We start from the raw sequence: 21,315 nt of genomic DNA on the forward strand, positions 1-21,315 counted from the left end.
GTCAAATTTTGTAAAAATAACCCTCCTTCTGGCGTAGTCGGGTAAATTTGTTTTTAGTTTTACCGTTCCTTGCAGTCATCAGTCGATTGTACCGATTGTCCCATCACTTTGACACCGCCAACCGACAACTAGAAAAAAAAGTCTTTGTCTATGAATAAAAGGCAAATGAAAAAGGCAAGCGTTTTTGACAAAAAATCTTACGTTTCTGACTACTTTGCTCAATAAAATTGTGCGAAAATAAAGAAAAGATAATTATCAGTGATTATTTAGTTAAGGTAAGCTATAAAACGGGGACTATGTACAATAGAGGGTAAGCCGACTCATCCTTCAAGATTTGATGAGTCGCCTCTCCCCCTGTCATATTGTAACCACATCCGCCGTTGGAATCGTTTACTGTTATTTTTTGTTAATAATTGCTACTGTGTTCGAGATCGGAGCAGGTGGCAAAAGTTTTGACAAGGTTTTAAAAGTTTTCCGTTTATAGTGGACGTGTAATTCGTAAATCATCGTGGATATGCCACGACCTATTTTTAGACTGGCTTTCTTTTCGAGCCGCATTGCGTTCTGATATTAGCCGGTGTCTGTGCATTCCAGTGATTCAATGTGAATTATTTTTTAGGTGAAGGTGTAAAAGTGTCGATATGGCGGTAAACGTGTACTCCACTAATGTGACTTCGGACAATTTGTCGCGGCATGACATGCTGGCGTGGGTGAACGACTGCTTGCAGTCTAATTTCGCCAAAATAGAGGAATTATGTACAGGAGCTGCATACTGCCAGTTCATGGATATGCTGTTCCCTGGCAGTGTTCCCATGAAACGAATCAAATTCAAGACAAACTTAGAACATGAGTACATACAGAACTTCAAAATATTACAAGCAGCATTCAAAAAAATGGGAGTTGACAAAGTAAGGCTTTTGAATTTTTTCAATATTTTGACAACATACCTTCCGTTTGTAATATTATTGGTTCATGATATAGATTCATGGCTGAGTAATTTATTAGTCATGATTTATTATGATATCATGTTTAGTGATAACCAAAGGCAAAATAGATGTGACATTAACAGCTATATTTAGAGTTTGTTCACCTCTGACATAATTGGATTTTAGCGCTAAGCCTATGATAATTTGTGTTCACCATCATACACTGGTTTCAAGGTAGACATGATTTTATAAAAGAATTCTATTGCTCTTGCCTTGTCAATGGCATAAACCATGGTCATATCCATAATGGATAGTAGAATAATGAATGTCAATACAGAAATGGCCTAACTGTGAATCTGAGCTGGCCATACAGTATGTTAAGTTTTTATTCATGTAATTACAAATGTACTATTGTATCTCTATTTATTGCAATACAAACATATTGCATTAAATAATGTGTTTGATAAAAACTTTCTAAGAATATTTTAGTTTGTAATGCATAAAAATCTCTCATGTTAATATCAATTTTATAAACTTTCTAAATAACAAGTTTAGTGCTACATAATTATTTGTGAGGCCTTTGTCCAGCAGTGGACGTCTTTCGGCTGAAACGAACGAACAAATTATTGTTGAATAGGTCTTAAAACTATGCCATGTTCTAGGTAATACCAGTGGACAAGCTGATAAAAGGGAGATTCCAGGATAACTTTGAGTTCTTACAGTGGTTTAAAAAGTTTTTCGATGCTAACTATGACGGTCGCGAGTATGATGCGTTCGACGCGCGCGGCGGGCTCACGATTGGATCGGGGGCGTGCGATTCTGGGGTGCCTCTGTGCGCCGCCGCCGTCGCGCCCCCGCCGCGTCGCCGTGCCGTCCCCACACACCACTCCGGCAGTACGCATCCCACAACACTAGCCTTGGGCAGACCAAACGCAGGGCGGTAGCAGCGCAGTTTGAATGCGGGGCCGCGCATGTAGTACAAGAAACTCTTTGAAGTGTGTCACACCAAATTTGAACGCGGGCCCGCGCTCCAACCGCCCCGAAATACAAACGAGGCGGCGCGGGTGCGGGACAGAAGCGGCGCGAACGCGGGCCCGCGCTGTTGTATTACTATGGCGGTCATATTAGCATGACACACCGGACGCAGGGCGGTAGCAGCGCGTTGAAAGCGGTTTTTGAATATTTAAATTTTTGACAACCGCCCGCGTTGCAACTGCTTTGAAACTGCGCTGCTTTCAGTGTACCTCAGCCGCGCTGCAACTGACCCGCGTTTGGTCTGTGGAAGCCTTAAGCACCCCACGACACCCACATCACTATCCTAACCCCTTTCATACTCATACTCATTAACATCGAACCCTCAATTACGTGGAACAAACCCACATTTATCCGCACCGTAGAATTGTCGATTCTTTTTATTTTACTCCACTTTTTTTCTTTTGTAGATAGTTCCCATTGACAAACTGGTGAAGGGTCGTTTCCAAGATAACTTTGAGTTTTTGCAATGGTTCAAGAAATTCTTTGATGCCAACTATGGAGGCACGGAATATGACGCGGTGGCGCAGCGCGAGGGGCTGCCCATGGGCCACGGCGGCGCGGCGGCGCCCCGCTCGGCCGCCGGCGCGGTCAAGAAGCCCGCCGCGCCCGTCGCCAAAGTCGCGGCCAGACCCCAAACCAGTACTTACATTTTGTTTTCTTACATATTACATGTTGCTTGTACCTTTTTTGTTCGCTTTGTGGGACAAAATTACATAAATTCCTCGCTAATAAACATTGCATTGTTCATCATTTGTTGATACACTGTTCAAGTGTTAATTTAACATTTGGCCGAAGAAAACTAAAAGATGGCTATTATTTACCTGTTGAACAATGTTTGTTAGTACGAGGAAACTATTTGGAACCATTGCACATTTGATAAAATTTAAAATCATGTACATAAAATGTATACATCTGTTTATGCATATAAAATTCCAAGTATTATATCCTCCTTCCAACTGTACCATACTTAGCTGTTGCACTTCTGTTCACCTACTTACATACTAATGTGTCTATATTTATTCAGCATGTAATATTTCTATTTATCCTTATGAATAATTTAATATATTGACTGAGTTTTCGAATAAACAGTATTCTTACCTGTTATGTATTATATTTAACTTTTATTCGCGTAGACTGAAGCATAAAGTATCTTATGTAAAAATGTATTATCTAAATAACACACTAACACATCTTATTATAATGGACAAATGGACAGAATATTGATATGAATGTCGTTTTTGCAGTTGGAAAAGCTAACAGCACAGTGAGGTCTCCTCCAGTGAACTTGTCACGATTAAATCAAAGTGCGAAAGGAGATTCTAAAGTTCTTGATGAACTTAACCATCAGGTAATATTGTAATATCAACTGACAAGGCTGCCAATTTTTATCGCCATGTCCAAGTACCTCTACCTCTGTACAGTTTCAGAAACCAATTTATATGAAGAAAAATGCAAATTATTCTGCCCAAAACATTTGTGACAACAATAATTCCTTTAAACCTATCTTAACCCATTAACGCCCAAATGAAAACTACGATCAATTTCACATAGCCAATGTTTATTTTCTTTATAAAAATACTTCAGAAATAATACTAAACAGAAAGAAAACCAAAAACAAAATCAGAAGTTAGGTTTTCAGGGGTGTACTAAGTTTAGTACAATGGGCGCTTATGAGTCATGTTGAGCAAAGCCTCCTCCATACTGGCTCAGTGTTTTCAGGCACTTGCCATAAGATGTTTTGACTCTATTGAAACACACAGTAATTTTAAGCTGTCAAATCAGCTTGCTTGCTGGTTTATTTTGACTATAACCATTATTTCATATTTCTTCTCCATCAACTAGAGCACGATTACCTACTATTATTTATCTTTTATAGGTCAAATATGTGCGCTACTATAATATTTGCGGAATGCTAGCTGATCTAAGCGACTATATGAGTTTACTATGCAGTGCAGTCTGCATGCATTTGAAATTGGCATGTCCACCATATAAGCGAACAAGACCCATCCACCGCTTTTTTCTTTTTACCTCAGTTTGGTAAAGTTCCATAGACTATCCATCTGATCTAACCCACTAATCTTTTTATTATACTGGAGCTGGACACCCAGTGGTGCCTAACACTACTTTTTTTTATCAAGAGACCCCATATAATGACCTTTCCCAATGGTTCTAAAGCATCAAAATTTGTTCCAATAGTACCTACATTATTATCTTTCAATCGATACTAATAAAATTATGTTTGCCTTGTCGAATCTGTCTCTAGGCTTTTTGTGAAAATCTTTATAAGTAATCAAAGGATACCGTTTGGTTCTGTTGTCACGTATGGTTCCAAAAACTATGTAACTAAGTCTCTTTAGGTCGACAAACAGGTCATAATTGGGAAAACAAAATGTTTATTTTTGTTGTCTGTAACCCCATAAATAAAGAGCCATGTTATTGGAAAAAGAAAACAATGATTACATATAAGAACTATGAAGAAATAAGTAAACACTCTAATAATAATGTCATTTTTTTACTATTTTACGTAACATGTCAAGCGCCCATTGTACAAAAGTTAGTACAGCATCACTTTGGGAGTTATAGCATAAAAAACTTTCCATGAAATGAACTTTTTTATGTATTTTTTATTAGGATATGTTGTTAGCTAATACACTAACAACTTATTCGGTATTTTGTGTAACTTAAACCTTGTATAAAAAATTGTCAACTATCCACCAGGAGATACGAAAAAATCACTGAAACGAAATCGCAAAATACCCCCTTCAGATTTTATAATTATGTTCTGTTTCATCTCAGGATGTAATGCATAGACCTTTGTTTACCGATTGGAATTATTTCCAGACTTAAAATACCCACTAAATCAGATTTATCGTAACTTAAAGTTGTGTACAATTTATAGTACGGCGGGCGTTAATGGGTTAAAGCACTTATATTCGTCTGATTGTTATCAACAGTATTGCGTCGCTTCTTATCTTTACGTCAATGATGACAAGATGTAATAGAATGCGAAAATCATATTATTATCATCTCACTTCGTAAGGACTTGAAACACAGCTTACAAACATTAGTACCTATTTCATATAAAATTACAAAATATATTCTCAAATCTAGGTGCATTGTAAGTTAGGCTACAGCTCCTGTCATATCAAAATGATAAAATTAAAAGTATTTTCGGCTGTATAAGTTAGAGAATAAATGCTGATCCTCTTCATACAAATAACATTTGATCCCGATGGGATTTAAACCCGCAATCAGAGCTGGCGTATTCGGTACGCTAACCGTAATTCTTAAATGAACTTCTAAATTGTCTCTGAGAGTGTCGGGTGGTTTATGTTGGGGAACGCCCACCACATCGCAAAATTCCTCTTATACCTCGTAAATTCTAAAACAAAAATAAAATCATGAAACTAAAAAAAAAGTAATAAATAATTTTTTTTAGACATCTCTGTATGTATTATAATAAAGCGTCTAACATAATAAGAAACAAAAAAACAGCACAAATTTTTAGATCGTTATTACCGCATATTTAACTTTACATAATACTTTTTTTAACTTTCTAACAGGTAAACGAACTCAAAGCGACAGTTGACGGCCTAGAGAAGGAACGGGACTTCTATTTTGGCAAACTCCGGGATATAGAAGTGATCTGTCAAGAGATGGAGGAACAGCAAAACGCTCCAATTGTTCAGAAGATTTTGGACATTTTATATGCAACTGAGGTCCGTATAAATAACCACTGATATTGAATTTTGAAATCTATTACTACATTTCAATGTCTAAGGCTGAGTTGCACCACCTAACTTTAACCATTACTATAAAGATAACCAGAGTCTTTGTATAGTGTTTGCCAGTTGATGTTTGTTATAGTTAAAATAAGATGGTGCAACCCAGCCTAAATTAATTTATTTGCTTGCGATAGTACATCCTGGTTCAAAATAAGATTTGGAAGGTATATTTCTATGTCTCTTTTCTCAGCCTATTGAGGAGGGCTCCCCGCAAGTCTGGGGACTGGGTCAAAACTCACACATGCTTATTGAAGATTAGTGAGTTTTCTTGCCCAATAGGCTACCCAGTAAATTATTTTTTAAAAGGCCTTCATTTTAAACTAGGCAGTTCCTGAGATAGCATACGAAAATTATTTCCAAAGTGACAATTGAGCTTCAATGCAAGTTTTTTATATTTCGTAAGTGTGGCAAATATTTTAAGGTGTTAATTGACTACTGGTATATCTGATGATAGCCTTACGCAATAAGTAAAGAGAGAATGACCTTACTCAATGCTGAAAAGACCAATGTCGCTTATACTGTACGAACATACAAGGCTAGAGTTTTACTGACGGATTTTTGTATGACCGCTTTTTACGGTAAATGCAGTTTAGCATATAAAGCTTCTTCTAAATACCACCAGGCGGCGCCACTGTCTAGTATTTCGAATCGGATTTTACGAATCGCGCAGCTATCTCAGAAATTTCTCGTTTAATATGACTGGCACATACCAAATGCATGAAATACCAGACCGAACTTTTGTTGGTCATCTTGGCTACTTGGCAAAACTAGTTTCATATTCAAGCATTGATTGTAAATTGTTATCAAAAGTGTTATTGTACCAACCACCAAATTTAATTGAAGCTAAGAACGCGTAGTGCTGTTGACTAATTTTAATGTGAAAACGATCTAAGTATGCTCGAGTTTGAGTCTAGTTTTTACAAAAACAAGCACACTCCCGCCAATTGTTCGAGATTTTTATAAAATCTTTAGGCCTGGTTGCGCCATGCGCGATTACCGCGAGGTTTTTGCTGGGAAGTTCTCATACATTTGCATATCAGACCGCGCGGTCCTCAATGCCTCGCCAATAAGAACCACCCAGAAACCGCGCGTGCCTTAACCGGCCCTCAGTGTTAAGTAATAATAAATAAACTTAAAAATGTATTTGTTTTGTTCACAGGACGGATTCGCGCCTCCGGAGGAGATAGACGGCGACAACCCACACCCGCCGGAGGAAGACGAATATTGAAATAAACGTAACATCGACGCGTATCATAGTGCTCTTTGTATATTATCAACTCGAAATTATCTCGCTTAACAATCATCAACAATATCGAGTGCTTAGTATTTCACAGCCAATGAGTCGTCATTTAATATTATGATAGTTTATAATCACTTGGAACAGTGGCCCCAAAATGGCTCGAGCTTACGTGAATTTGTTACGAATCTTGTACATACAGACGCAATGTAAATGTGACATCACAACACCTGTATAATCTAAACAAATAAAATCTTTATACGAGTGGCTGTGTTATATCTAAGTACATTCCATAATTTGGGGGCGTGATTTCTTGACTGAATTTACTTCTAATTCTGAATGTTATATCTGTGGAATAATCCGTTTCTTATATGATATTGTGTTGAAATATATTGGGAGGTTGGTCGTATTGTGCAATGTGGTGCAAAAAGAGTGCTTCTATGTATTTGTCTTGATCACACCGTGTATATTATCATTTTCGGGCCACTGCCGCCCGGGCATGCATTTAATAGGTTGTTACATTGTTGGAGAGGTTTACTGTTACTTGTTTAATTCTGTTAATAGTATTGCATTTGGCTAAAATTATATTAATACTAAATTAGCAGTCTCGAGTGAAGCAAGATCTGAAAGTATTTGGACAATACGCTTTGTATTAAAATTATGTATTTACGTAACTTTCACTGATATTGTTGAACCTGACAGTCGGTAAACGGTTCCATGTAGTTGTGATATTTACATGACCACAATTTTAGGTTAATCATTACAAGACTTGACAATGTTTGCACTAATAACTAACTATAGGAGTATACTAATTCAGAATAATTTTAAATGTATTTAGAGCAGGGCAGTTCCTCGCGGGACAACTAACGACTTGTTGGCCGGAAGATGTTATTCGCTGGTTAAGATAAAATAGATAATTAATTTATTTACTTTAGCATTCATAAATTGCCTTAACAGCAGATATTAATTGCCTCTGGTTTTCAGATTGTGAATGTCTTATCAAATAAATAATAACTTTATTAAAAAATGTGTTTTAATTTAGTCACAAAACTCACAAATAAATAAATGCTATGTTGTATTAGCAAATGAAACCCCTTATTCATCAAAAGTACACCTCTAAATGATGAGTGTAGTGTTCGTCTAAACAGATACGCCAATGAAAAGAAAACCTTATTGGTATCCAGGGAATAAATATAAAAGAAATCAGAATATATTACAAACAAATATTTATTTTACATGTCTCTTAAATTCCATAATCATAATTTAAAAGTACATAAAATAATAAAATACTTTCACTGCCGTAAGCCAGCGGTTTCACGACGAATTTCAGCACCCGACTAGCGGACCCATCGTTCAGCGCCTACAAAAGATAACAGAAGACATTTAAAATTACCCATTTATTTTAAAAATTCTAATTTGTTAATCTATTAACAGGGTGTACTATAAACGAAGCAATTCTTTACACTGATAAAACAAAAGTTCTCAACATCAGATACGTGTAAAAAGAACTGCTTATTGTTACACCCTGTATAAGTATTTTGGACGCTGGACGATGGTGTCGATTGGACGCTGAAATTTACAAATAATCCGCTTCAAATATTGTACTGTATGTAGTACACAGTACAGCAGTAAATATTAGCAAATACAAGTTGATTTGTAACGTGCGATAATATTGTTGATAACTCAATACATTCGTTCAGTGATAGGCTGTCCATCACAAAAATATCATCTACTCTATCCTATAATTACAATCTATATTACATTACAAACACACATTAAAATAAGTCATCGAAAAAACGCGCAAACTATTTCTAATAAATCTTATAGATCTTAATAATATATTAAATACAAAATGTATTTTTAACATGATACATAATTATCAATTTTATACAATAAGTACAAACAAGTGAACACCTATAGTTGTAGTAGCAAGTTTATGTAACTTATTTTCTTGGTACGTCAATCGGAATACTTTAACATGAACCTGAAAATTTAGTTGCTGGTTTTTTCTGGTGCTTATGACTATTAGGCCAGTAGAATTAAACACAAAAATTGATTAAATCGGAAATAATTCCTACAAAAGATTTTTTTGCTTTAATGGCTTCATTGGTTGCCCATTAAGACTCTCCTAAGTTTTCGACTTCGACGGAGTTGTGCTTAAGTGGTGGGGGGCCCCCGAAAGCGGCGTTTTTTCGGTTTTCCGGTTATACCGCGTAAAGGACTTACCCTATCGAAAAGTGGTCTTCAGCAACCGCAGTTAAGGAACGGCTGGGACGAACAAGGATAGGCGCATCAAGCTCGTAAGCCTTGATAGGGTTACACTGGTTGAGGTGGCCCTTTTCAAGACTTGGTAGCCTGTGGGTAAGAAACCATTGGACGTGGAGAGGGTAATTAATTATACGTATATTTTCTACTTTGCCGAACATTAGCGCGAGAACGGTTTGTCCAAAACATATGAATTTGGTCTTATTCAATGCAGGATTAAGTGCCCTTCAACCGTCATGAAGACCACTTTTTGATAGGGTAAGTCCTTTACGCGGTATAACCGGAAAACCGAAAAAATGCCTCTTTCGGGGGCCCCCACCACTTAAGCACAACTCCGTCGAAGTCGAAAACTTAGGAGAGTCTTAATGGGCAACCAATGAAGCCATTAAAACAATAAAATCTTTTGTAGGAATTATTTCCGATTTAAAAGCTAATTCTACTGGACTATATAGGTTCAAAGCAATTGGAGAAAATTCGACACCGAATATCTATACAAATGCAACTTACATAAATATTCAACCAACCAACTTATTAAGAGCACTTACGTAATAATTAATTGATATAATAATACGTAGTTAATGCATTTATAGAAGTTAATCTCAAAACAATACAGTTAGACCTATTTTTCATATTTTAAGACACTATTTCGTTACTAACCTTTGTCTTTTATCGAGTAATTCCGCATGGCTGGGTTTCGCGGTTGATTTCTTTACTTGTGTTTTAGTTCGAGAATTCTTTATAATTGTTACATTATCATCGAGCGAAGAGTTTTTTAATGATGACGATAAATCGACTCGCCTCGTCCTCAGATTTCTAAGCTTCAATGTAGCGAGTTCCGTAGAACTGTTTATAGAGCTGGACAAATCTACACGCCTTTTTGACCGTAATGTCATATTGGGGCTTTCGTTTTCGTAAATTAGAGAAAGGTCCGCTACAGGTTGGGCTTTTTTCCTAGACACATTCTTTTTGTTATCACTTATATTCTTTGTAGGTTTGCTTTTATCAGGAATACTCTCTACCAACTTGGGTTTTTTACTGGGATTCCCATTCGATTTAGTTGATTTGTCGTGTTCAACGGCGTCGTCACAGCAGGCTTTTCTTTTAGGCGTCCTGATAGATCTAGAAGATATGCTTCTATTAGCAACAGTTTTATCAGTAGAATTACTACTTTGCTGATTGTTTTCTTTGTTCTTAATTTCATTTGGAGATTGAGTTTTTTTATTATTATTTTTGGTTTTATTTGGCGATAATACTGGTTTTTTAATATTTTTATTTACAGATTGCGTCACTTTATTGTTTTGTTTACTTTTAACTGGAGTTGGTTTTTTATTAGTTTTACTTGTTGTTTTGTTATTTTTGGTTTTGTCAGGGGATGGAGTTGTTTTATTGTTTTTGGCAGTATCTATACTCTTATTTGGTTTCTTTACTTCTTTCTTGCTATTTGTGTCTTTACTTTTTGTTTTAGTAGTGGTACTCTGTTTATTAGATTTTTTGGTATTTTTGACCTCTGGTTCTACATTGGGAGATTTGTAATCTAATGTTTTCGGATTTACTTCTATTTTTTGTTCTTTCAATTTTGTTTTTTTATGTATGGGTGACAAAAAGGATCTGATGCTAAGATTTTTGCTAACATTAAACTTTAGTTTTCCCATGTTATTAGTGGGCATTGTTTTAGATTTTATGCTTCCTGAAACTGATACAAGACTTATGTTAAGTGGATTTTGGTTCTTGACAGTTTTGTTAGCTTCTGTGATGATACCTGTAAACAAAAACATAAATAATATAAGTAATTGCTATTACAAGTAAAAAAAGGAGTAATGTTAATTTGCATGTAAATTCAATATTATTATCATACTTTTTGATTGAGCCAGATTTTCCTTTGCAGCTATATGGTTTTCTTTAACAGCAGATATCCTCTGCTTAGGCATAGAAGTTTCTATGTCACTTTCAAAGTCAGCATCCCAAAATGATTTGACACAGTTGTACACATTTTTCTTATGCTTATCTGGAATAAAAGAAAATAGCCCGTCAAATGTTTGGTACGAAAAATATGAATAAAATAGTACAAAACTATGAAAAAGTTATTACCATTATCTTCCGGAACAAGGGCTTTGTTAACTTCAACATCTGGAATGGCAGATGCCATAACATTTTTAGGCATTTTCTCAACTAGGACTTTACAATCATTAATTTTCTTAGAGTTAATGACATTATTCTTAATAGTCTTAGCTTTTGGTTCTTGCTTGTTCTCATCCGTTGCAAATATTTCTTCATCTGTGTAGGTGTCGCTTACATCGTCATTATTGCATGTCGAAATTACTGAAGTCACATCCCACTTGTCATCTTCATCGAGTTGCTGATTTTTGCTGCCTATGCTACTTATACTAGTTTTGTTTGTAACATTTGTCGCGTTCATGCGGTCCGGCGGGACTATCTTATGAATCAAATCCAGCAAGTTATTGTCCTCTTTAGCCACATCTCGACTAAGACACGACTGGTTCGTAACCAGTTTCCTTGCTTTATGTTTCTCTTGTTGTATGGCACTGTAAACATTAGTCTGAGGACTATTTACATTTATAGCATCATTGCTCATATTTTTTCTTTCAGTGACATCCATTTTTTGGCTGAATAACTTTCTCTTGATGAAACTAGGTCTCATTGATACATCACTAGTCGAGTGTTGAGTTGTATTTGGTTGTTCTTCAGCTGTTACTTGCTTCTCTTCATCAGTCGGTTCTGTTTGTGGTACACTAAGAGGTAGTATAGCATCTGTTAAAGGTGGGGCAGACTTTGAAATTAGTTTTTCTTTGATTTTGCCTGGTCCAGCCTTCTTTACTGGTAATTGAGGTTTAATGAACTCAAAGTCATTATTATTTTTCTGTGCTTCACTAACATTGTCTTCGTTTACTAATACTTGCACATTAGGTTCCTTAATAATGGTACCATTAGCTTGTTTGAATATTTCTTCATGATCACTGTCAGTTTCATTATTTTCTTGTGTGTTATATTTATTACTTGTGTGATTTTTAGGTTTACCCTGTGATTTATCTCTTTCTGGAATAGGTATTGATGCAACTGATTTATTGAACCTTTGAGATGGTAGTAGGAAGCCATTTTTGAATCTATCTCTCTGAGTGAGTTGATTGTGCATAGTGCTCTGAACATTTGAGGTGTTGAATCTATCTTTCTGAGTTTGTATTGGTAGATTTTGCATAGATGGCAAAGCATTTGAGGTATTGTATTTATCTTTTGGGGTTGGTCCTGGTAGATTTTGCATACTTGGGCAAGCATTTGATGTATTGAATCTATCTCTTGCATTCACAGAAGGCACGGAAAACATTTTCTTCATTGCATTTTGTTTGAAATTATCTGTACAATCTTTATACATGTTGCTTTCATTAATTTTCTTTCTAAAATCAGTCATGTCTGTCCGTGTTGATCTACAACTAGACATATTATCTCTGTACATGGCTGATGCGGTTGATTTACAGTCGTCACTACTAATGGAAGAGTCACTGCCTAGTTCTCCAGAGTCGTAACCAGATTTACGCCGATATCCCTTCAGAAATAATTTAATGTTTCTTCTTTTCTCAATTTTTTTCCTTATTCGCTTTTTCATGAACTTGTCGTAAGCTTCTTTGATCAATTTCAAATCATTTATATTGAAGTTATTATTTTTTATTGCTAATGCAATATCTACAGCACTCACAGTGGCATTAGAATCTGAAAAAACAATAAAAATATTGAAACATTAATTGGGAAAGGGCTCTCCTATGCACATCAGGTAGCCTTTGTCATTAAAATGATAATAAGACAGTGCAGGACAGGAAAGAAATACAAAACAAGTTATTAATATTAATTAATAAAGACACTTACCTAAACTTCTCATTGACATGGGAGATCCACTTCTGCCATTGTACATGGACCGCTGAGAGCTCACCCCGCCGTGGTAGTACGACTGATTTCGTCCTCGCATGTCCGATCCACTGTACATAGACATAGGTGATGTCTCTCTCCTGCTGTACATACTCCTCTGGTCAAAACTGGGTTCGCCATAGCGCTGTCTTCCGAAATTTCGGGACATATGCATGGTTGAGGTCATAACGTTGTTTCGAAAACTCAAATTTGTAATATTGGCATTGTTTATGTTAGGGCCCCTTGCACACACAGTCTGAAACAATCACAATTATTTAAAAATGTAGTTTTCTTCTTGTTTTTGCATTACTTAGATAGACAAGGAGATTTAAAGAATATTTCATTTATAATCAGTTGATTTATTTTAGTGCAAGTACTAACCGTGTTCTCATTCTGAAAGGTAAACACATTACTGGGCAATAAGTCACTTTCACTGTCCGACATTTTATGAACACAAAGTCTCTCACAAACTTAGTTTTGTTCTTGCAATGGAAAACTTTAAATAAATCTCTCCATTACGACCAAAATAAACCCAATCGTAAAACGTAACCGCCGATTCACTTGAATGAAATTGAAGTTTGTTTGGGTGACAGACGGAAGGTTTTGTCTATGATAAACTTCAAGCTTGGGTGGTTGTCTCTGATTTTAGTGTTGGGAAACACGGCAAATAAAAAAACCGGTACAAATTAAATAATGAAATGCCAAGAGATAACACGGCGACGATGGAGCCGCCCTTTACAATACCGCTGCGTGTCCTAGGAAGGAACATATCAATGAAACTACGAGTATAGATGACCCACGCTGAACTGTCCCACCAAACTCAATGACAAGGGGGCGCTACTATCGTTCAACTATATGGTTTGCAACATGGCAAAAATCTGAACCAGCGATTCGGTATTGACGGTGGCGCCCCACTGTCAATGTCATCGACAGGACAGTCCAGTATTTTGGAACTATACATTAAAGTCGTGGGCAATGAGAGCCGCCTCCTCATCTTTTATAAAAAAAAACAAATTTTGAGGTTAGATTTTCAGAAAATTGATGAAGAAAAGTAAATATTTATAAGATGTGTTAAATCTGATCAAACCTTTACGAAAATGTCGCATGTAATAAACTTTAGCCTCAAGCATTTACTGCCTGCTACAAAATGCTACTTTCGAGGAAACTTTTCATATAATTTCTGTAAGTACAGCAGTACAACAACTAACAATAATTCTGGCAATGTTCTTGATAACTTGACTGACTGGGAGACTTTGAGTAAGAAGAAAAAGATTAGCAAAGCCATGAAAGCTTATCTAGAGCGGGCCCAAGAACATGATGAATTTATGAAGAAACAACAACAAGAATTTACTATTGGGAAACGACATTTGGCTAATATGATGGGCGAGGATCCCGAAACTTTCACTCAGAAAGATGTGGATAGAGCTATAGAATACCTATTTCCTAGTGGTATTTATGATCCAGCTGCACGCCCGTTAATGAAACCCCCAGAAGAACTATTTCCTGCTCGCAAAGCCGCTGAATTTGATGAAGCAGGGCGACCACATCATTTCTTGTTTTACACTGGCAAACCAAACTTTTTCAAACTACTTTATGATGCTGCAGATCACATTAAACAGCTCCACAACTTTGAAGACAAAGTCATCCGAAAGAAAGCCACTCCTGACCCCAACGGCGTCCTTAATTTAGAAGGAAGCATGTGGCTCTCCAAAGAACAACTAGAACAAATTTTAGTAGAGAAAATCCTTGACATTGAGTATGACAACTTTAAAGTCGTCATGGAAAGACTTACTTCTTTGCCATATGCTTACAGAAGCAAGGAATTTATTGAAAAGTACAGAAAGACTTTGGCTGCACAGAAATTTTCATTGGAAATCCCAAAACCTAATTACGATGATGATGGCCGTGCCTTTGTGACAACTTATGAGTGCTTAAGGAAGAAAGCAAGAGGTGATGTCACTATTAGATCACCAGGTACTGGAAAGATCACTATAAATGGTAAAGATATTACATACTTTGAAGATGTGCAGTCCAGAGAACAAGTCCTGTTCCCTTTGATATTTACTGGCATGCAGGACAGAGTAGATGTGGAATGTAATATTGAAGGAGGTGGCCCATCAGGACAGTCTGGTGCCATCAGATGGGGTATAGCTTGGGGATTGCGCAGTTTCGTAGAAAAAGAAACCTTAGAGAAAATGCAGTTAGCTGGGTTGCTAACTCGTGACCATCGTCGTCGTGAACGCAAGAAGCCTGGTCAACCTGGTGCCAGGAAGAAGGCTACATGGAAAAAGCGATAGTTATGTCCAAACCATATATTTTATGCTTGTGGAATAATAAAACAATAGTTCTCTATACATTTTTTATTATTATAAATCAGGCATCAGCCCACATTTGCTAGCTTTTTATCCTGTAACTCTTTTTAAGGGATTTCTTTCTTCCTCCAATTTTCTTCTGGAACATTTGGTTCTTCCTTTCTTTGTTGTATATTCTTTTCTTCATTACTGATTTCAATTCCCTTCTTTCCTTATGAGGTTCATTGGTTTCTGTTTTGTTAAAGAATGCTAAACCATCTGTAAAAACAAATTGATGATTAAAGTTATGGACCTATAATTTAATTACACAATAATCTTATTTTTTGAAATCCTATAAATCTATTTTACCTTGCAATCTGCTATCAGACGTTGAGAAAAACAGGTTTTCTCTCCAAACAGCTTTGGGTTCTGCTGTTTCTATTTTTGTTTCTTGTAAAGTCTCCTGTTTCTTGTCTTTGCTAACTTCCTCATCTTCAGAGTCTGAAGAATCATATACAAATGGATTCTTTTTGCCACTTGGATCTAGAGGATTCTTTACTTTTGGTACCTTTGGTTTTTCTATTGCTATGTAATCTGTATTCTGATCAGGAGCTTCTGAAAATAAATAATTTAAAATTAAATTTAATCACTATTCCTACATTTCTATTGAAAAATAGTACCTACCTTTTACTTCTACACAAGATCAACAAGATGCCCATGTTTACCTTGAAGTGACATTTGCAACTAAATTAAAAAAATATTTGTAGTACAACTTATTAATTTACCTTTCTCTGTCTCTTCATTCTGTCCAAATAAACTACGTAAGCTGAAAGTGGTTGGTTGAACTAGAGCTTCTTTTAGGGTCTCAGTAACTTTATAAAACTGCTCCTTTGACACCTCAATTTTGTCCACTTCAGTTTCAACGGTTTCTGTTTTCTGCTCCTCCTGTTTATCCTTTAACTTCTTTTTCGATTTTTTTGCAGGTTCTTTAGTCTCTTCCACAGGTGCTAAGAATTTTGCATGTTCAGGCTGAGATGGATCAAAACGAAGCATTCCCAATTTTGTTCTGCAAGAAAAAAATTACACTTAAACTTTTACAATTTCCTAGAATTGTAAACTAGTACAGTTGTGACAATCCTTTACAAATGGTGAAGTTATTTTTAAATACAAACATACTTAATTTTACGTGTATCATTATCAGTTGGTCTTGCTTTGATAGAGACACCAAGGACATCTTGTAAAATATTGAGCTGCTTTGTTTTTTCATCTGCATTGTTTAAATCTATCCTTTCTTCTTCGTCTGGTTTGCCTTGCCCGCCTTCCTCTTCCGATTGGTCATCTTCAATGAACCTCTCATCTAAGATGAAACGTTTATCAGATTTGTATCTTGATTGTAAATCTAAAACCTTAAACATTGTGTGGGGTGTAATAAGTAAATTACAAAGATAATTTTAGATGCATGAGATTCTTTAGATATAATTTCAGTAAATAATATACCTTTTGTCCCTTTTTGCCCTCAAACTGTTTTTTAATCTCAAAGTTAACTTCATCTCCACTGTCATCGTCATCAAATAATGTATTCTTTTGGTCAGTTGATTTTGAAGTCTTCATATTTTCTTTTCCATTTACTATCTTGGATTCTGTTTCTTCTTCATTATCTGAGAATATAACTTTTTTGTTGGGAGCTTTATCCTAAAAATATAAAATGTATTAGCTTTATAAACTTGTATTGCAATGATTAATTAAGTTAAACCTGCATTTGATAGGATATAAAAGACTTACAACTCCAATTAAGCCAGTTTTTATTATCATTTGTTTTTGTTTGAACTCTTGTCTTTTCTTTTTGAGTGACTCCATCCTCTTCTTGTCTGAATCTTTCTTCTTTTTGTCATTTTCATCAATGTTGCCATCTTTAATTGTATTATCGCCATTTTGGAGGTCTTCATGCACTTGATTCTTTTTTTTCTCAAATGGTTTTAATACCTTTAATGCTTTGTTATTTTCGCTTGATGTGTGATCCAATTTCCTTTTTCTTGGATTTAGTTTGTCACCTAATTTTATAACAGGATTCTTTTTTGGTAGATCTTCTACTTGATCTTGCTGCAAATAAACGATGTAAAATGTAAAACTTATCAATATTTTTATGTTATAAATAACTCAGTGGAACAAATATCATTAACAATCAATACCTTTTCAGTTTCTTTTCTCTGTGCTTCACTTCTTTCTCTCTGTAGCCTTTCCAAGAAACTTTCTCTTGCTCTTGTAACATAAAGTCGACTGCCACCAAAGTCTTCATTAGAAAAATGCTTTATACCTGTGAATTTGCAATTTCAGAAATTATTAATATGAAAATGACAATGATCTATGCGATAAAATTACACTGATGAAACTAACAAATAGACGTAAGTTTAAACTACAATGGTAAACTTTTAGATAATAGAATAGGGATATTAGAAAATTAAAAGCCCACATGAATAACCAAAGATCTGAAACCCCTTGCTACTGAAATTTATTGAAATAAAGGTTTGTATAAATTAAAAAATCGTTTACTTACAGGACTCGACTTCATAATTTGATGCAGATAGGGTAATAAATGCAAATTTCTTTTGATCACTTTCAGTGTTGGACTTGTTTTTAAGATCCACATTGATTATTTGTCCATACGATGAAAAAGCTTTGAGTAGATCATCCTGAGTAGCATTTTCAGGTACGTTTCCTACAAACAATCGTGTGTGCGAAGACATTGTTTGCAGAATTTAAATGTATTTTTATAAAATTTTAAAAACGTAAATACATACACATGATAAATTTTTAGGTTAGTTTTTAAATCACAGACAATATGACGTTGACATTTATGTCAAATAGTGACGTCCATTATCGGTATCTTTTGGACAGAGAGCTACCGATAACAAAAAAGATAAATAAGTATCAATAAAAGTATAGATCGCTCAACAAAAGTTGAGGCGGACGGTTCTCTATTTGCAAAATTTTTAGCCTGAAAAATTAAAAACGTCATACGAATGGAAGGGATCCTTAGCGCGGCCAGCGTATAAATCTTTGCTTGTGTTGATGGCCTCAACTCTCGTTGCGCGTTCTCAGGTTGAGATTACTGCGCACCTGGCAGCCGAGACGTCACTCAGGGGACGGGTCGAACAAAACAGTGGGTCTAGACAAAGAGCAAATTATAATCGCAAACCAGTCGAAAAGTGGTCGAAAAGTCCCTTTTTTGTATGGAGTTTTGACGGATTCGATTTTAGATTCGATCAAAAAGTGCGTTTTGTCTAGGGGGGTAGGTGTGCGGGTTAGTGGGAGTGAGAGTCGTTTTCCCGTGAGGTTTGTATGTACGATTTCAGACTCGTAATTTATTTGCAAAAATTTTACCCGACAACTAAATAAGCATTCTTTTTGTATCGATTGAACGGTGGGTATTTTCTTAGCAGGCTTTTTTTTTTAAAGAGTTTCGTTAGGTCCCCTCGTATTAAGCTAAATGTTATGCTTGTGTCAACGAATAGGCTCACCACAATAGTCAAACGGCGACAGGGTTTGAACCCGCATTCCTGGGATGTTGATTCAGCCAGTCCCTGTCCCCCTTCAAGATTCTGCTATCGTAATTTTAAACCCCCTTGTAAAATCCCCTACCCGATCATGATTCCAAATTTCGAACCTTGAACCTTACAGGCATTTTATCTCATCTGGACTTGATTAAATTAGCAGTTAGATTATGAATAAAAAAATAAATATGGGAACGTTAAATAAAATCACACAAGATTTAAGTAATATAAAATCTATTGCCACAAATCTCATAACACAAACCTGTTCATAATACTGTGTCTCTTAATTACCAATGTAGTGTCATTCAGAGGTATGTGTGTATTATAAGGATAGCACAGACAGTTTATAAAAATATTCTACAAATACATAACAGGTTAACATAATTTATCAGTGTATTTGATTTCAGTATCCAATTTCTAAATTCCCACCCAACCAATATATTATTGAAATAAAATCTATAGTCAGTTTTTTTGCGTATTAAATAGATAAGTACAAAGATAGACAGTCAATCAGCCTAATTAAATAAGACCCAGTTTGTGATCTATATTAAACAATAATAAAAAGCTTGTCATATTAAATTAATGTTTACATCGTAAGGCCGAGGTAACACGGAAATAGTAATACTGTCACCCAAAAAATCATAAAGATTCTAACAGTAGAGAACCATTTTATCTTTGTTGTTTGTTATTTGTATCTTTGAATGATTTGTCTCTTTTTATCACACTGGAATCTACATTTGATAGAAAGTGACAAAGCATTATTATGTTGTGTTGGGCAATACATTAAACTAGTATACAACCACGTGACAAGCAAATAATTATCTTTACGGGTACACTTACAGCTTGTATTTAATTCTTTTATTGGTAACTCGGCCTTATCGAGTTTTACAAAAGGTTTATCAAGCTAAACCATCATAAGGCCGTTTCCACAAGGCAGAGCAGAGCGGAGAAGTGTTTTGAATAACCAATCAGATTTCATTATTTCCACTTCTCTCTGCTCCGCTCCAATTTGGTGGAAGCCAGGCCTTAAGCCCACAGATGCTTAAAAATTATCTAATAAAACTTTCTATTACAAATAAATTATTTTACGTTAAACAAACAGACCAGTACCTACATCAAATTTCTGACTCGTTTTAAAAAAGTATCACATTAAAAGCGTAAAATCAATACCATTTTTGTGATGCGCGTTTGTTTATTGTTATAGATATATTGTGCATTTTATTGTAGTGATTGAGCCATATTGCCCATACTTCGAACAGGATACAGTTACATTTGATACAGACACAATTCCCGCCTTAGGCAGTTCGATTTTTTCAAGTTATTTATAATTTTAAAAAAGGATAAAGTAATTTCTTCTGCAGGTAATATTGCACCTTATAGCGTGATTTTTGGATTGCACTTTGCGTAGAGCAGTGCCAGTATGTAAGTGTACTTTAAAATGGTTATTCTATACAATCTATTTACACAAAATGTCTACATTACAACTAATCTGTATACAGTAACTATATGAACAAGAAGTAGATAGAATACATAATTACATGATATACATTATACTTTATTGGTATTGCACAGCCGGGGTATTTGACCTTTCAGAGTTCCTATTTTATATCTAAATTTAATTGCAAAATATAAGGTATTTAATATCATACTGCGTCATAATTATTTAATCATTGACTGAAGCGGGATAGAAATATTACGTTTTCTTTGAGATATTATGTTTTAAAATAGTAGTAGGTTTGTAGGCTATAATAAAATATTTATACAATCAAATACCCCGTTGAAATATTAGTATACAGTTGTCGGTAGAAAACTTTGTTTGTACAAGATCCTAACTTAGTGACGAAAAGGCACCGCTAAGTATTCAAGATAAAAGTATTGTCTTTTTAGAAACGCTGTGAAAACAGATAATGTACTTTATAAATATGTTTAATGTAAATAAATAAATATACAAAAACCTTGGATGCGTTTAGTTACGAACAACCAGCATTATAGCTATGACAGGAATTACATTAGAAAATTTTAATTACACTATATACGAGTAGTGAATCGAAATCCCAATGGTTTCCTAGCTAAAACATAATAAATATCAGAAAATAAATAACAGATATTTTACGTAAAATCTTTTGAAATTTTTAGTCATATTTAATTACTGTTTGGGTCTGAATTTTAATAAATAAAAGCAATTAAAATTAAATTCCCTAATATTTAGTTGTGACAAAACTATGTATAACCCATCTTATTTACATATACTCTTACCTGTCACATATTGCACTAAATTTAAATAATAAATGTAAGGAGTAACAGAACTGG

The 21,315-nt window shown here is 35.2% G+C and overlaps 4 protein-coding genes across 6 annotated transcripts; 2 read left to right on the forward strand and 2 right to left on the reverse strand.

Annotated features, from left to right (window-relative positions):
• The first annotated feature begins 133 nt into the window (after positions 1–133).
• Positions 134–7,881, forward strand: Eb1 (microtubule-associated protein RP/EB family member 1). Of its 2 annotated transcripts, none has more exons than XM_028319137.1 (6): positions 134–275; positions 620–908; positions 2,369–2,600; positions 3,206–3,309; positions 5,525–5,680; positions 6,906–7,881. In XM_028319137.1, exons 2-6 carry the CDS (start codon positions 642–644, stop codon positions 6,972–6,974), a joined length of 828 nt encoding a protein of 275 aa, XP_028174938.1. In that variant the 5' UTR covers positions 134–275; positions 620–641; the 3' UTR covers positions 6,975–7,881. The 2 variants fall into 2 exon arrangements, with proteins under 2 accessions (XP_028174938.1, XP_028174940.1); XM_028319139.1 differs by lacking the exon at positions 134–275 and adding an exon at positions 352–460.
• Positions 7,509–13,765, reverse strand: LOC114363421 (spindle pole body component 110). The gene is made up of 6 exons (XM_028319132.1): positions 13,545–13,765; positions 13,125–13,419; positions 11,337–12,971; positions 11,104–11,253; positions 9,906–11,007; positions 7,509–8,343 (listed from the first exon to the last, which is right to left on the reverse strand). The coding sequence occupies exons 1-6, from the start codon at positions 13,605–13,607 to the stop codon at positions 8,337–8,339; spliced, it is 3,252 nt and encodes a 1,083-aa protein (XP_028174933.1). The 5' UTR covers positions 13,608–13,765; the 3' UTR covers positions 7,509–8,336.
• A 362-nt stretch (positions 13,766–14,127) lies between these two features.
• On the forward strand, positions 14,128–15,517 carry mRpS9 (mitochondrial ribosomal protein S9). Its single transcript, XM_028319136.1, has one exon. The coding sequence runs from the start codon at positions 14,261–14,263 to the stop codon at positions 15,458–15,460; it is 1,200 nt and encodes a 399-aa protein (XP_028174937.1). The 5' UTR covers positions 14,128–14,260; the 3' UTR covers positions 15,461–15,517.
• On the reverse strand, positions 14,400–18,294 carry Nol8 (nucleolar protein 8). 2 transcript variants are annotated; one of them, XM_028319134.1, is made up of 8 exons: positions 18,009–18,294; positions 17,644–17,768; positions 17,237–17,554; positions 16,952–17,146; positions 16,631–16,860; positions 16,240–16,520; positions 15,824–16,069; positions 14,400–15,733 (listed from the first exon to the last, which is right to left on the reverse strand). In XM_028319134.1, the coding sequence occupies exons 1-8, from the start codon at positions 18,196–18,198 to the stop codon at positions 15,558–15,560; spliced, it is 1,761 nt and encodes a 586-aa protein (XP_028174935.1). In that variant the 5' UTR covers positions 18,199–18,294; the 3' UTR covers positions 14,400–15,557. The 2 variants fall into 2 exon arrangements, with proteins under 2 accessions (XP_028174935.1, XP_028174936.1); XM_028319135.1 differs by having other exon boundaries at positions 14,730–15,733; positions 15,824–16,066.
• Between the last annotated feature and the right edge of the window lie 3,021 nt (positions 18,295–21,315).

Source organism: Ostrinia furnacalis, unplaced genomic scaffold (genome assembly GCF_004193835.3).
Source record: "Ostrinia furnacalis isolate ACB-3 unplaced genomic scaffold, ASM419383v2 OfSCF7119, whole genome shotgun sequence".
NCBI lineage: Eukaryota > Metazoa > Arthropoda > Insecta > Lepidoptera > Crambidae > Ostrinia > Ostrinia furnacalis.

Coding starts and splice junctions, on each gene's coding strand:
- Eb1 (XM_028319137.1), top strand. CDS start 642: ATGGCGGTAAACGTGTACTCCACTAATGTGACTTCGGACAATTTGTCG. Junction 909..2,368: donor AAAAAATGGGAGTTGACAAA/GTAAGGCTTTTG, acceptor TTTCTTTTGTAG/ATAGTTCCCATTGACAAACT. Junction 5,681..6,905: donor ACATTTTATATGCAACTGAG/GTCCGTATAAAT, acceptor TTTTGTTCACAG/GACGGATTCGCGCCTCCGGA.
- LOC114363421 (XM_028319132.1), bottom strand. CDS start 13,607: ATGTCGGACAGTGAAAGTGACTTATTGCCCAGTAATGTGTTTACCTTT. Junction 13,420..13,544: donor CCTTTCAGAATGAGAACACG/GTTAGTACTTGC, acceptor TGATTGTTTCAG/ACTGTGTGTGCAAGGGGCCC. Junction 12,972..13,124: donor CATGTCAATGAGAAGTTTAG/GTAAGTGTCTTT, acceptor TTGTTTTTTCAG/ATTCTAATGCCACTGTGAGT.
- mRpS9 (XM_028319136.1), top strand. CDS start 14,261: ATGTCGCATGTAATAAACTTTAGCCTCAAGCATTTACTGCCTGCTACA.
- Nol8 (XM_028319134.1), bottom strand. CDS start 18,198: ATGTCTTCGCACACACGATTGTTTGTAGGAAACGTACCTGAAAATGCT. Junction 17,147..17,236: donor AAACTGGCTTAATTGGAGTT/GTAAGTCTTTTA, acceptor TTATATTTTTAG/GATAAAGCTCCCAACAAAAA. Junction 16,070..16,239: donor GAATGAAGAGACAGAGAAAG/GTAAATTAATAA, acceptor ATTTATTTTCAG/AAGCTCCTGATCAGAATACA.